This window comes from Corvus moneduloides, chromosome 1, assembly GCF_009650955.1.
Source record: "Corvus moneduloides isolate bCorMon1 chromosome 1, bCorMon1.pri, whole genome shotgun sequence".
In the NCBI taxonomy this organism is placed as follows: Eukaryota; Metazoa; Chordata; class Aves; order Passeriformes; family Corvidae; genus Corvus; species Corvus moneduloides.
Window position 1 is genome coordinate 128833413 of NC_045476.1, and position 14810 is coordinate 128848222.

The 14810-nt window shown below is 37.8% G+C and overlaps 1 protein-coding gene across 2 annotated transcripts in view; it reads left to right on the forward strand.

Annotated features, from left to right (window-relative positions):
• The window catches only part of PREX2 (phosphatidylinositol-3,4,5-trisphosphate dependent Rac exchange factor 2), a 171273-nt gene that overhangs the window by 29434 nt on the left and 127029 nt on the right, over nt 1–14810 (forward strand). Inside the window, exon 2 of one of the 2 annotated variants that reach the window (XM_032127117.1) lies at nt 13816–13913. The exons of the other annotated variant lie outside the window; for it this stretch is intronic. Coding sequence (XP_031983008.1) covers nt 13845–13913 — 69 coding nt within the window. The 5' untranslated portion in view covers nt 13816–13844. The remainder of the gene's footprint in view (nt 1–13815; nt 13914–14810) is intronic. 2 annotated transcript variants of the gene reach the window in all.

Genomic DNA, 14810 nt, shown 5'->3' on the forward strand with positions numbered 1-14810 from the left:
CTGTCCTGTACTATATTGTGTGATTCCATGGAAAAAGAGTAGTCTGGTTTGTTCCTAAAAGAAGGAGGCTGTGGGACACAAGATGTAAGCTTTGAGTTAGATCTAGATCATGAAATTCTTGCTCTTTCAGACGTAAGAGCAAAACTTCCCCTCAGTTCCTACATTAATGAGGACATGAACAGAACAGGGCAAATGCAATAACCAATCAGGTCTTTTTTTTTTTTTTTTTCCTCCTTTGCTTTGAAGGGAAGAGAAGGACACATTCAGTTCCAGTAACTGCTGAACACTTCAGGAAGAAGAGAGATTTGTTTTATTGTTTGTTCTCATGTGATTCCCTGATATGATGGTCTGGAGTGACCATGTAAGAATCTGGTTTTGTGGGAGCGGGAGACTCAGGTCTATTGACAACTTTGCTTGTTCTTTAGTTTGAGAAATTTCCAGATTTTTGCATGCTGCTTAAATGAAAAATGTCAAGTAGATTTTGGGATGGCTGCCAGATGAGCAATACTGCATTGAGACTTGTGCAAGGTACATTCAGAAATCCTTCTGGTTTCACATTATGCTGTAATCCAGAATTTTGCTGCAGGAGTTTTTCATGTGAAGAAGAAATTTGACAAGAGACACTGTGTAGTTATAATATACTTATGCATTTGCTGAAAGGGAGCGTCTTATGAAGTCTTTTCAAATTGATGTCTGGTTTGGGAAGAGAAAAATACAGATTACTGTGACGCATTTAGAGAATCACTTAGTCCTGCTTCCTCGAACATGGTTTGTTGCATAGGTAGGTGTCTGTATAAAGCCATGCCATTCGCTGTTACCCATTTGCGGGCTGTGTGTTATCCACATGCAGGCTGTGTGACAGACAGGATGTGTATTTCTAGTTGACTGCTTAGTCTGACCTTGCTGCTGATCTGATCCTTTTCATGTTTGAGCTTGTGAAAAAGGGTCATGGCTAAGACCCCTTTCTGTTGGAAAATACACCAATACTTGATAACACAACATGACCAGGTGTACTAGTTTGAAAACAAACCAGTGGGAGTCACCAAGTCAGAGTAAAAATTTAATGGGGAAATTAAAGAAAAGGAGAAAAAAAAACTAAAAGAAAACACTGGTTCAAACTGACAGAGTCAAGATACAACCTGACACCCTGTGAGGCAGGGTGGTGGTAGCAGTCTGGTAGAACGGTGGCTGGAGTCCTCTGAAGCAGTGATCCTGTAGAAAAAAAGGTCTGCTCTTCCTCAGAAGGTCCAGTGGTGGCTGTGTAGCTCCTGTCCTCTGGAAATCCAGTGGGAAGGGTTGTCTCTGGTGTTCAGAATCTCAGATTATATCCAGGATGGGATGCTTGGTTCCTCCCTCTGGGTGGAGCATCTCACAATGGGGTAATGAGTCATGAGGCCAAGTGTTGATGAGGCTCATTAACAGAAGATAGTCCGGAGGGAGTTATCTCTGAGTCAGGCGGCAGGACAATGATGGGCCATTAACAGAAAGATAGTCTGGGGGGAGGAGGTAAGGAAACACTGCCCCACCTGATTTCAACAGCTCATGAGGATGGTAATAGAATACACTGCAACCCAGGGCACCAGGGAAACCCCTTTGGCCCTTAAATCCTCCAAATACTCCTTGCATTGGCCTTGCAAAGTGTGTTGATGTATTGAGTTGCTAAGGCATAGCTCAGCCAAGAGCAGCTCTATCTTCACTGGGATTTGGCTTCAGTTTGGCCCACCTTTTCTGCACAGGGAGACTTTTTTTTCTTTTTTCCTTTTTTTTTTTTTTTTTTTTTCCCTGTCAGGCTTATTTATTTGAACGTGATCTCGTTGCTCTAAATCTTTCCTACTTCCATGCACTTACTCTTGTCCAGAAGGACTCAGTAGTGCTGGGGCCTCCACCCACCTTTGTTTCTTAGGTGAACTCTGATTTTTAAAAAGAGACAGGAAATTGTGCTCTTTTCCTTTGGTTTGACTGACAGTGAAAAAGAAGTGTCCTTGCTGTCTGAAAGAATAGTTGAAAAACAATATCTGGATGTCAGCCATCCCTTTGGAAAATGAGACAAGCTTTATGGTGCTTCCAGAAGGGATCCTGTGTCCTGTATTCCTCCTTGGAACTTTTTGCATCTGGAAGTTTCCACCCTCAGGTGTGACAGTTCTGTGCACTAAGGCCTTGTCATACTGTCATTAACACTGAATGGAGGCACCTCTAGAAGGCTTTCCTTTTGCAATGGATGTTGTATTTCTGTTTTATATGGATGCCTGTCCCCTCAGGGATCAGAAGGATAGTGTGCAATATTTGCATGTTGTCAAACTTCTGTTTCCTCATAATAGTCCTGGATGCTGAGTTTCCTTACACAGAGAGTAAAATATGATGTGTACTTATTGTGCTTTGTAGATAATGACAGAGACTACCAAGGAGAAAAGATGTTCCCTAATACCAAATTAGTTTCTCTCATGCTAATGTTTGAGCTTGTGTTGTTCAGCTGATTTATCTATTACAAAAGGGAGCTCAGTTTTTTTTGATGACTTGTATTTCAAAAGCTGCTGCTTTGAACTGGTCATTGAGAGAGGGCTTATAAAATCATGGGCAAGATTTAAGTTTTTCTGTAGTTTTTGTGTGATAGATATAACCCCACTATTCCAGACTTAGAACAGATTTTTCAAAAACCATGTAAATAATAGGAAAATATCAACTATGTAGTGAGCAGTATCCCGTGTTGGTCATTGATGAGTTATATTTGTCACAGAAATGATAGTGACAATATTAGTGCTGACACTGTATTTTGGATTTGTGCTGTTCTGCACATTTGTTGCTGGCAATTCTGGTGAAGTAGAGTATTAATGGAAAGGAAATTCCATAAAAATAATGCTAAAAGTAGGATTAAAGTATATCATAACACCCGACAAATGGTGGTCTTCTTATAAACATTAAATCTTTTTGTTTGTTGGACCCAAAGTGATTTTCTCTTTAAATGAAAATGTATCAGACTGTTACCTAAATGTTTGCACTGGGTTTGCTCAGTAAATGCCCAATATATTTAGGATACTTTTTGACATATGTTTTTGTTACCTCTCTCTAGCCAAATGAACCACAGTTTTGCTCTTTCTTTCAGATTTGCGGGAAGATAGGAAGCTGTTTCTGCCCATAACACTAAGCGTATGGGCTGGATAAGTGTTTGGAGTGTAGGCAGTGAGGTTCCAGTGCTTTGGCAGTGCTTCCAGTGATTTGGAGGACATGAGTGGAAGGAACAGGAAAACAGTATCAAAACAAAACAAGCCAAATTATAGTCAGCAAACAGGATGATAAACTTCCTGGAAGGTTTTAGTTTATTGCTCAGGTTGATGTAAGTTGTTAAGTCCAGTTGTGCATTTTTTCGAGCTCTTCTTTTTAACAAGAGCAGTGAATTCAACAGTACATACTTCTGCTTCACCATTTAGTTGCTGGAATTTATTTTCTGACAAACGTAGCTGTCTGTTTTAGTTGTATATTTATTCTTTTAGTTAGTTGCAGTCTGTAGCAAACTTGAAAAGTCAAGACTAGCACTTAGTTCCATAATTCAGTCAAAGATATTTTAAGGATGTGGGCTGCTGCTGCTATGTAATTGGCCATACTATTTTAGGACAGAAGGTTAAGGTCAAATCCCTTGTGAATGATGGTTTTGTTTATCTATAGAGATAGCATCCATTCTGTAAATTATTGCACTGCAGTCTTCACAGTAGAAAAGGCTAGAAAAATATTTTGAAATGAAACTCCGCTTCTTCTAAAAAAAGCCTGTGGAAAGTTTCTAACTGTGTATTTGGCAACCTCCCTCTGTTCTTATCCCAGTTTCTTTCACATGCTGCTGGAAAAAATCAAAGTTTAGCAATTAGTAATTTTTAACAGGCAGTTTGGTGAAAGTAAGATAAAGCCTGAAAGACCAAGCAATCTGCTTTTCTTTTTTCTTCCTTCTGATAGAATTTCATCCTGTTAGTGTAGTGTCTGCTTCATCTGTATGTGTGAAGTATTAATTACTCTTCTAGGCTTGTGCTTCAAAATTTAAAGTGAACCTATCTTCCTGCAAGTTTTTCTTCCTTATGTTTTGATATAATTGTGAAAACCGAACATCTGGAATAGTGTTAGTCGAGAGCATCTTGCACTGACCTCACTGCTTGCTTTCCTCCCTGCTGCTGATCATTCCTACAAGCAGGATCTAAGGGAAGAAGAAAGATGAAGATGCTTCTATCTCCTGATAGAAACATGTAGAGACTGAAGACTTTCAAACTTGATCTTGATGTTGGGTCTCTTCCTAAAGCTACTCCATAGCTGTGGATCTGCTCCTGAAGCTATTTTGCCTTCATTTCCAAGCCATCTCTACCAGTACATTCATGTACTGCCACGGCTAAGATGGGTTGTGCCACCCATAACCTGTTCCTTAAAAAGGGTAAATCAGGCTTCCTAGTGGAGAGGCAGCATCTTGTAGTCAAGAAATGAGTCTGTGATCGCAGTAGCTTTTATCATTGCCCAACAGATGAGCCTCTGCATGGCTCACTGTCTGCAAGTGCAATGACTTTGGCTGGCCCCCATATGGCAAGTTATAGCAGTCTATTATGGACTCAAGGAAAACCTGCAGAGGCGTCATTTCCTCATCCAGAGGAAGCATAGACTGTAGGATCCAGAACTACTAAAGATGCTGGAAAACAATACTTGGTATTTATTTATGGTTTCTTGATTTCCCAGTACCACTAACACCATTGTTCCTTTGTGTTGTTCTTAGAAATCTGGTATCTGGAACTTTGAATTGTTTAGACAATTCTTTTTTTACTTTGGAGAATAGGAACTGAAAGTATGTTGCTCACAGCAAATTCATGAATGAAATAAAAATTATTAATAAAAAAAATGTTCCAGATCCTTGTGTAACCTTATGTGGAAAGACTCAGTGAGACTTCAGTCTGTGGAATCAACGTGGGTGTTTTGGTAAACAGCAGTGTGTCCTGGTATGAGTGGTATTCAGTGCTGTCAAACTCTGGTTGAGTATTAACAGATGGCATCTGCCACCAGTGTGCTCTGTTTGTGCTTGTCTGCAGTTATGGTGCAGGTGGTTTGGTGAGGAGGGTGATTTCCATGATGCTGTGACTGCTGAATATTCTCTTTTTAATTTAAACAGTGGCCCTACAGACTGTCCCCATGGACTGACTGAGAGTGACAGTCTTCTTGTGCTATTTTTACAGGTTTATATCTAAAAAAAATCCCTGATTCTCTCAGCTTCAACCAGAAGATGATTTAAAGCTTTTGATTACAGCCTAAAACAATGAGGCTCTTATTTCAGGTAAAGGTAATAATGAGCGGTCTCATCTTAGGGTCCCAGCATTTGAACAAAAAATGTCATTAAGAAGGCAAAGAAAATGATATTTTAATCAGGTTTTGTCTTCTGTTTCCCTATAAAAACTAATGAAAAGGGCAAGAACAGACATGCAGTCTGAGTTCCTGAGGAACACATGCTTCACAGACAGAGAAGTGTGTTGTGCAATTATGCTGGGAACTCATCAAAGCCAAAGACAGGGCGCAGACCTACATAAGACAAAAGAAGGAGCCTGTGCTTGACTAGCAAAAGGGGAAAAGAAAGGACCAGTGAGAGAAGGATAACCTGTGAGTGAGGGATTATTTCTCCCTAGCATTCATGTAGAATCCTGGTCCATATTTCTTGGAATTAGGAATTTTTTTTGACAGTAAGGCAATCCAGCTAATGTGGATAAATTCAAATGTTTTGGCTTTACACCTACAGGTCTCTTCTGGATGTTAAGATGCTCTGTTTAGTTTTCTAATATCATGTCCTTGGTGATCATTGTATCCTTCAAGATATGGAACCTCTTCGAGGGATGTAAATGGTGATTAGCATGTAAATATCCTGTGGTGTCATTAATGTTCAGTGGATGTACAGATGTAGATGTGTAGATATTTCCTTTATGTAGAGCATAAATAAAAAAGAGAGCTAATTTTTAGCTAATTTTTTTTACCATATCAAGCCAATAAAAAAATAAAAGATGAACTATTCTTTGAATTTGCACAGTTGTAGCATCCCGTGAATCAAATACAGTCTAAAAAAATATTATTAATGATTGCTTTTCCATGGAAATTGACTCAAAACCATATAGGCAGATGGAAATTCATGAGACCAGTTCAGGGCAGGCAATAGAGACATATAGCAAGCTTTTGTTTTTATGAAGCTGTGTGTTAAATAATTTAAATTTTTGTTATTGTATTCTTTTTTGAATGAAGACAACTAATATTTACATCTAATTTTCAGAAACGAGTAGTTTTCTCCTTTATTTATTTTATTATTTGTATAATAAATAAAAGTTCTGGTTCAAACTGAAAAACATGAAATACTTAAAACATACTGCAGTGTTTATTAAATGATGGTTGCATGAACTGAGGCATTGTTGCATGTGAGTCTATCTAAATGTTTAAATTTAGATAATAGGAATTATCTAAAGCAATAGCAATAGGAATTATCTGAGATATAAGTTTCCTTATGTAGGGAAGCATTCTGATTGCTACTGATTGGGAAAGACCTTAAATGGGATGTTTCAGCTTTTCCTTCTGTGATCAGGAGAGAGCACTTTATAGAAGTTCTGTACTCACCACAGCTTCCCTGCAGGCTTTGCAAAGAATTGAAATTGAGTAAGAAAACTGCTGTTTCATATTCTTCCCTCCATCGTGTTTTTCTTGGCACCAGTGTGCAAGTACAAATGGCAGCCAGAATTGGCACTGAATGGTATTTGAGAGTACATTTTATTTATACAACTCTGAAAATAAAAATTGTAGAACTCTCAAGCATTCTAATTCCTAATTAGCATCTAGCCATATTAAAAATTAAACAAATTCATAATTAAGGACTGTGCATTCCAATATTAGAAAAAAAAAAGTATTTGCTGTGTTGAAAACTGAGCATGTAAAAAGGGGTTGGTGGGCTTCCATTATGATTGCCTGTCAGTAGTTTCAAGTTTTCTCAGTTTATAGGTAAAATTGTTTGTTTGTTTGTTGTTTTTTTTTTTTTTTTAATAAGCTACCTTAATAATGAAGGACCAAATAATTTGTTTTCAGTGGTGCTGAGTCAACTTTCCTCCCTTATTCAGATGCAATAGGAATTAATATTTAAATTTAAATTCTGAAAGTGGAGATGTGATATGTTATTTCAGGTTTCCTCCTCATAATGAGTGATAAAGATTATGGCTCTCTTTATTCTGGTGGGTATTTTTGATTCAAACTTTTCTTCAAACATGTTAATGTACTTTAAAAAGATATAGACAACGAACAGAGGACTTTCTTGCAATATTTTTTTAGATTTCTAACTATTATTTCTCAAATTGAATCAGAAAATCTAAAAAAATTTTTTGGAGCGGCGACTGGTGACAAATGTGTTTCTCATCTTGTCCTTCCATGTGTTTCTCATCTTTTACACTTTCTGAAATTACTGATTTGCTAATAGAAATAAAATTTGATGTGTAGAATTAAAGAGTTGTCTCAAAAATATTTTGGAAATGTTGAATTCTTCTTAATTGGTGTTCTCCAACTAAAGCAAAAAGGGAAAATAATTAGTTTGTGGATCAAAATTAAATGAAAATTCAAGATTTTTTCCAAATTGAATAGAATAAGAAGATACGTTTGCATAAAAGAAGCAGAAACTATAGTATGAAGTATAAAGGTTTCAAACATATGAATTCTTTTCTAATTATGATTGCAATATAGTGGGAACATACTGTTACTTCCAGATGTACATTTGTTCTGAGGTTTCCTAGATTCTTGTTTTGGTTTGGTGATAGTTGACAGAGCTGAAATCACTGAGATTTCCTAATGAGAACCTAGTGTTCTGTCAGTTCAGGAAACTGCTGACTTTTATGAGAGGCAAGCTGTAATGGTAGACGTCATTTCTTTTCCATTCCAACTTGAATGATACAGGATCAGTTGTGTGATTAGCAGTACATTATTCACTTAATAACATGCATCAACAGGACCATATGATGTATTGCCACAGGGAATTCCACATACATGTGAATGTTTTTTAATACAGAGTATCATTTCCTTCAAAAATTCTTCAAAATACAGTTAAGAGGAATCTTGGCATGCTGGAAGTATTTTGTTTATTGATATGCATGCCTCTTGTTTGGTTAGTTTGTTTGTTGCAATCCCAGCAGACTGTTCAGAAATTCACAGGGGTCAGGCAAATCCCTTTTTTTGCCTTCCAGAACCTCTCTTGATGATGCTGAGAATGGAATCTAACCTGTTTGTGTTTTTAATGGGATAAAGTCTTGGTAAGCAGCAACCCATGTTACATAAAATATTTGGCAAAAAATATTAGACATACTGCCTTCTGCTCATCTTGCAGGTGGGGATACATTACTTATGCCAGTGTATGGCCTTTTGCTAAAGCTCTGGTTCAACTATATTTTAATTAAGCAAAAATGTAGGTGATCTTCTAGCAGTTTTCTGCGTGTGGCATCAGATCACAGCAGCGTGTGTGAACCAGCCAGACATCTGGCCTCTGGCTTGGTGAGATTTGGAATGATCTTAGCGAGCGTGCGAGTGCCTCCATCGTTACTCATCAACCAAACTTCTGTGGACCAGAAAGAGTTTAGCTAGTCCTCAGAAGAACAGGTTCCCAAAATAAGGATACTAGATATGGGTGACAGGATTCTTGACATCAGGGAAGAAAATGAATAGGTGTCTTCTGAACTGGGCCAGGAAAAGGTTGTACTAAATCTATTTGAGAATGGCTTCAGTACAAGGAAGAGGGTGGAGACATTGGACTTCCTGCCTGGCTGTGTGGAACTGGACTTTAACTATAAATCTCTTACTTTCATCTGTAGTGGAGCTGAAAGGAAGGAAGGGATCAAAAGTGAAAGCTCAGGTGATTTTAGAGGTGGGGAACATGAGTTTAGGGGGCATTTCCTCATCAAAGGAGGGAACTGACTTAGAAGTCTCACAGGGCATGAAAGAAAGAGCAAGATGTGCAGTAAAAAGTTGAAAAATATTTTCAGTGACCACGAAATGCAGAAATGGTGATTGAGATACAGAAGAGGATGAGGAAGGGTTTTTTTGCTCTACTCTTAGAAGAAGCTTTCTGATATGATAGAGAAAAAAAAAAAATTATACATGATGGAGTGTGGGTTAAGATTATCCCAAAATGTGTCATCATATTCATCATGTATGAGAAGATTATGAAGATATATATTTCTTCAAAGCAGTCATTTCTGTATGTGTGTGTGTACTTATGAATTCGTGTTTACTTTAAGGAAAGAAGTCAGGGATACTGTTTCAGGCAGACTGATGCCCCTTAGGATCAGATGAATGGAGAAGTGGATTGTTTGGTAAGTTGTGAAAAGAAATTACCACTAGAATGGAAAACATTGCAGATGTCGTCCATCAATTCCCCTGTACTTACAGGCGTCAGAATATGAAGCCAGCTTTGAAAGTAGCTCTAGGTACAGCAGGGAGAAGGAATGTATCTGACCTTGGCTGATGCTCTCGCTGCTGGTTATGATTCATCCAGTCCTGCAGGCAAGATGGGAGAAACAGGTGGTGCCTCAGCTGGTGAATCACTGGAGAGAGAAGAAGAGTCTTTTGTTCAGTAGCAGAAGCCAGCCTGAGCAGCTACTGGCACTGCTGCTGGCACAGGTTAATGGGAAGAGGAGGGTAAGAACACAGTGTTTGCCACAGCTGCTATTGCTGCTGGAGTCTTCTCTATTGATTTTTTTGTTTTGCCTCCTTGTGTCAAAATCAAAGAAAAGTGTTTCAACAAAACTGGCTTGGTGTTCTTCTGGGACTTGGAACCTGATGTGCATTAATTCGAGTGTGCAAAACTGCTGTGCTAAATACTACCTTGATGCCTGTGAGCTGAATTAGCCACTATAGGCTAGTCAGCTATGATAGCAGTTTTCTTCCCAAGGATAGATCTCCATGTTCTCTCTAGGATCATTTGGAATATTGTGAAAAGACCAAAATATTTTCCATCATCCAGATGCCTATAGTTACACTGAAAATGTAAAGAGAGAAAAAAGACGCTACAAGTATTTTAGATTTGTGTTTCTAAATTTGTGAAGATGAGGCTATTATCATAGACACAAAAAGTTCGTGTAAAAATATGAACATTTCCTTATTGGGGCTTATTTTATAGGATTTTATCTTTACACTGTGCAAAATCAAATTCTATTCAATTTTAATGTGCATAACAGCTAGCTAGCTTTATTCAGCAGTCTTTATGATAAGTTGGGCACTTCAGTTGAACTAGTTTTCCTGAAGTAAAAATGTGCAGGAAATCACCTTATTAAAAACACGTATGTTTTTTGCAGTCCACCTTGGTTTTGTTTATGACAGTGTAGATTTAAGGGTAGAAACACTGTTAAAAGAATTCTGAGGGGATAAATAAGTAACTATTTAAAAATTCTTTTTTTCAGATAAAACCCAATATTTATTTTTAGGCTTAATACTAAGTCAGATTATTGCTTTCAGAAAGCTAGTTTACGTATATTTTGTGATCCAGGAGCTTTGACATAATTTCTGGACTTTTTATCTGTAAAGAAGGCAAAAAAATCTTTGTGCCCTGGAGTCTTCTGCAGGCAGAGTTCTTTGTTTTCCCTGATTTCATTCCAGATGTCAGAGAAGTCATTTGTGCTGTTGGCAGCTCCTTGTGCTATCTCTAGCAGTGGTAGGTTTTTGTTTTGATTTTTTTCAACAACACACAGAGCAACCATCAAGAAAAAAACCGCCACCAAACAACAAACAATGGTACTCTTATTTTGATAAGACCAGAAGTCAAAATCCCCATAACAGGAACCTAGTGTATGTTCTCTGTAAAAAAATGCTGCCTCACAAAATGGCAGCTGATCAGCAGACAGGCAAAAACATTAGTACTTATCTGTTATAATGAAAAAATTCTTTTATAATTCTTTGAATTTGGATTTTCAATGCTTTATGTTTTAATTTTCACGCCCATTGCTTTCTCTATTGTATTACTGCAATGTCAGGCAAAGGGTAAAAGAATTAGAACAGGGAATAGTACAGAAAGTATGTAACAGTTTGCAGGTAATATGAAAAACGTGTAATAATCTTCATTGATATTATTAGCATGGAATCATCTCCATATGATTCTTTATCACATTTCTCAAAGGTAGAGGTGAATTACTGTTCTCTGTACCACCACGGTACAGGGACCCTGAGTCATAGCCAAAAATAGAGGCATTTATGTTCCCAATAGGAGCTGAATGGAGGCAGAAACTTCAGCACTAAGCTGTTATCTTATGTATTTCATATGTAGTTGCTCCCCTGTTCAAAGGACTTAGTTGGAACACCATGTTCTGGTCTGCAAGTTTGTCAGACTTGTAAAGATCATAAAATTTCTTACAAGGTGATTCTTCATATTTAGAATTTTATCAGCATTTTGAGACATTTCTTCTCCAAAGCAGGTATGCGCTGATCATGCAGATGCCATTTTGTATTAACGAAGTTTCCAGAAGGATGCTTTAGAAAGTTTAGGTTTGTAGTTTGAAAGCCAAACTTCGTGGAGGCAGGGACTGTGGCACTCTGAGTGACTCAAGGATAGTCCTGGAGTGACAGAGTTTTTCATAAACAGTTCTAAAAATTGGCAAACAAAACTGGATGGGTTTTTTAATATAGGTAACAAACATTCTCTTCTATATTTGCTCTTCATCTGATCTTTAAAATTTAGACTGCTCTTTATGGCACCCAGCCAAGTTGCTGCTCTGAAATGTTGCATGGAGCTCTCTTAAAAGAGAAATTATCAAAAGTCCAGCTGGCAGAGAGTGCCAGGAATCGCCATTTGCTGTGCTGCAGGGTTGAATCCCTATACTATAGCAAGGTGGATAGAATGCTGGTGGCACAAGGTGAAAATCTGGAGAATTACATTCTGTTTTTGCCATATGTCTTTCCTGTTACTTGAGAAAACTAAGAACTGAAAGGAAGCTAAGGGAGACTCTGGAATCCACTTGAAAAGTTTTGAGAAAGTTGAGGATCCTTGTCTAGGTGCCATTGGTCTGGGATCCTGGAGTGCGCTGAGATGTTTGTTATTCTCTGTGTCGTAGTGCTATGAAGCTTCTACACTAATGTAGATGAATATTGAAGTAACCTCAGCAAGATGTAATGTATACTCCAGTAAACAAAGATGAGTCATGATTTACTGACATGTATGTTTGATGAAATTGTATTAAGTTTGAACTGATTTTTCAGTTTGGTGATTTTTGTTGTTTTTTTGTAAGCATGGGAATCATGTATAACAATTGATTCCTATAGCTGTTTGTTCAGTCCAGGAGCAGGATCTATTCCACTGCATCCTTGCAGTTTGCAATTGCTTTGCTCCTTCGTATAATGTGGTGCTCAGTAATGAGTCTGGACTTGAGGTCTCATACTTGAAGTAATGGTAGAAGTTTTAGAAGCAACTCAGTGTTATTTTAGAGGAGTTTCTGACTTCTTGGTTCGGTGTTTTTATTTTTTTATGTGAGTCCAGTTCCTTAGTGAATTGTAAATTGGCTGAGATTTCCATTCTACTTTTATTTAACAGGTATATTATTTTCTATGGTTAATAATAGTTCATTCAGTGTATCTTCAAAAGCTTATATAATTTTTTTAGTTTCTGCCCATCCTTATATATTTTACTTTTAAAGTCTGTAATTTCTGTGCTGGGGATCTCCTTACTGTTGTGTCTGAAAATCACCTGCTTTTTCTCTATTTACTAATTTTTGCAGAAATGCTCATGGTTGTCCTCGGTTGATGCTTAAGTAATTCTGGAGATTTTTTGAGTAGTCAGCCCTCTCTGAGACCTGTATGTTCATGCAAGTTCAGGGACATTAGTCTTTTCATAGTTGCAGTGCTGGATTGAGGTTATTTTACACTGTAAAAAAAGCAGTTACTTCTCCATCCTCCTGCCTGATGATGGTTGTCCATTCTCCCTAGCAAAGTACTAGTGCAGAGGTGTTATGTTTGTGGAGCTTGTGGTGACTCTGTGCTCCAGGAAGGGAGCTGCTAAGGGGATTTACATCTTGGAAACCTGGGTTTCATCAGTGCTTTGCATTACTCACTCCACAGCAGGGGAAGTCTGCCGGAGATTGGTCTTGGTGGCACATGAATGGAGGTAGAGACCTCCATCCCTACCTGCACTCCCCTGAATTCTCTTAACACTACTCTTCTAGAAAATGTGAGATTATTCCAATTATTTTGCAATATGTGCAGCTTTGTAGAACTTCATGTAAGCGCTTGAAAAATTCAAATTGTCACATGCATTGATTTTTGAGACATGGTGTTATGGTTTTTTTCAGGAAGCAAATCTGCATTGATAGAGACAACAATGGAACTCTGAGCAACCTGATCTAGGGAGGTGTCCCTGTCCATGGCAGGGGGACTGGGACCAGATGGTCTTTAAGGTCCCTTCCAACCCAGGTCATTCTATGATTCTATGAATAGGTGACAAATCTTAGAGAAAAACTTGCCTCATGATTACACTACTCCTGCAGAAAGAGTACAGCAAAATATTGCATGGGCTTGCACAAAGTTGCAGGAAGGGACTGAAGTTGTCCCAGGCCTAATTAGTGGTTTGTGTCTGGGTTCTGCAGAAGTTTGGATTTTCCTGGATTTATTTTCTGATAACCTCTGCAGTTGTGATGTCTGGGACAGTGCTGCTTGGACAACTGTTTATTGCAGCTGATATAGTCTCTTCTTGACCTCATAACTCCCATCTAGTGTCTTGAATCACTTGGGAATAACTAATGCCTCATCTCTCAATTCCTTCTCAGTTTCACCATCAGCCAGCTTAATGTTCACCTTCCTTCACAATTACAGGAAATGAAGATCTTCTGAGATGAGTGCAGATGAGCAGTATGTTTGGTCTATGGGGAAATAATGTGAGCAAAGAGAAGTTACAGATGGTAAAAATAGATGTGAGTTTCAGAGGTCTTATAATTCTTTTTTCCTCTTTGATTCTAAAGCATATTTAATGGTGTTGCATGGCTTAGGGTAAACTTCCAAAATTTAACTAAGAGTCATGCAGGCTTTCACTCTTTGTGTGATTGGTTGTACAGATAATGCACACAGCAAATTTGCCATAACCCCTGGGGATATTCATAGCAAGGAATGATATAAAGGGCTGTCGTCCACCATCAGTTAACTGCTGCAAATGAGTTAATCACATTTTTTTATCACCAGTAAAACATTAAAAAGAAAGCAGAAATAGTCAGGAAAAAGACAGGTTTAATGAACTAGAAAATCTACATCATTGTAGAGAGCGATAGGAAACATACAGTGTTCTGGCAGTATTCCAAACTTAATTCAGTTTATGTCCTGGATAACTAGATTTGACTCTTAAGTAATAAAAATGTGTAACGCTAGTTACAGAGTCCTCTTCAGCAGAGAAAGGAGCACTGCTTGGGAATGAAAATGTTTAAGTCCCAGCAGAGGGCAAAAAGGGTTGCTGTGACTGCTGTCTTTCCACACAGGGGTTATTTATTGCCTCTTTTATGGAATTTGCACCACGCCAGAATTTAGATGAGCTCATATACAGTGTACAATGCACAGTTACTCAGAGCTAAATGGTTATGAAAGACATGACATTTGTGCACTTGTGGTGCCAGGTTTTAATGACTGAAGAATATGCATGTCTGTGTCAAGAATTATCACTGTACGATTTTAGTCTACAGTGTGTAGACATTTTTTAGAACATACCAATATCTTTGTAATGAGATGAATTAATAAAAATTAATTCTGTTCTTTGTACTTGAGATATTTGTTTCTTTAGGAATTACTTATTCCTTTTTTTACTTAATTTATTACTTTATTAT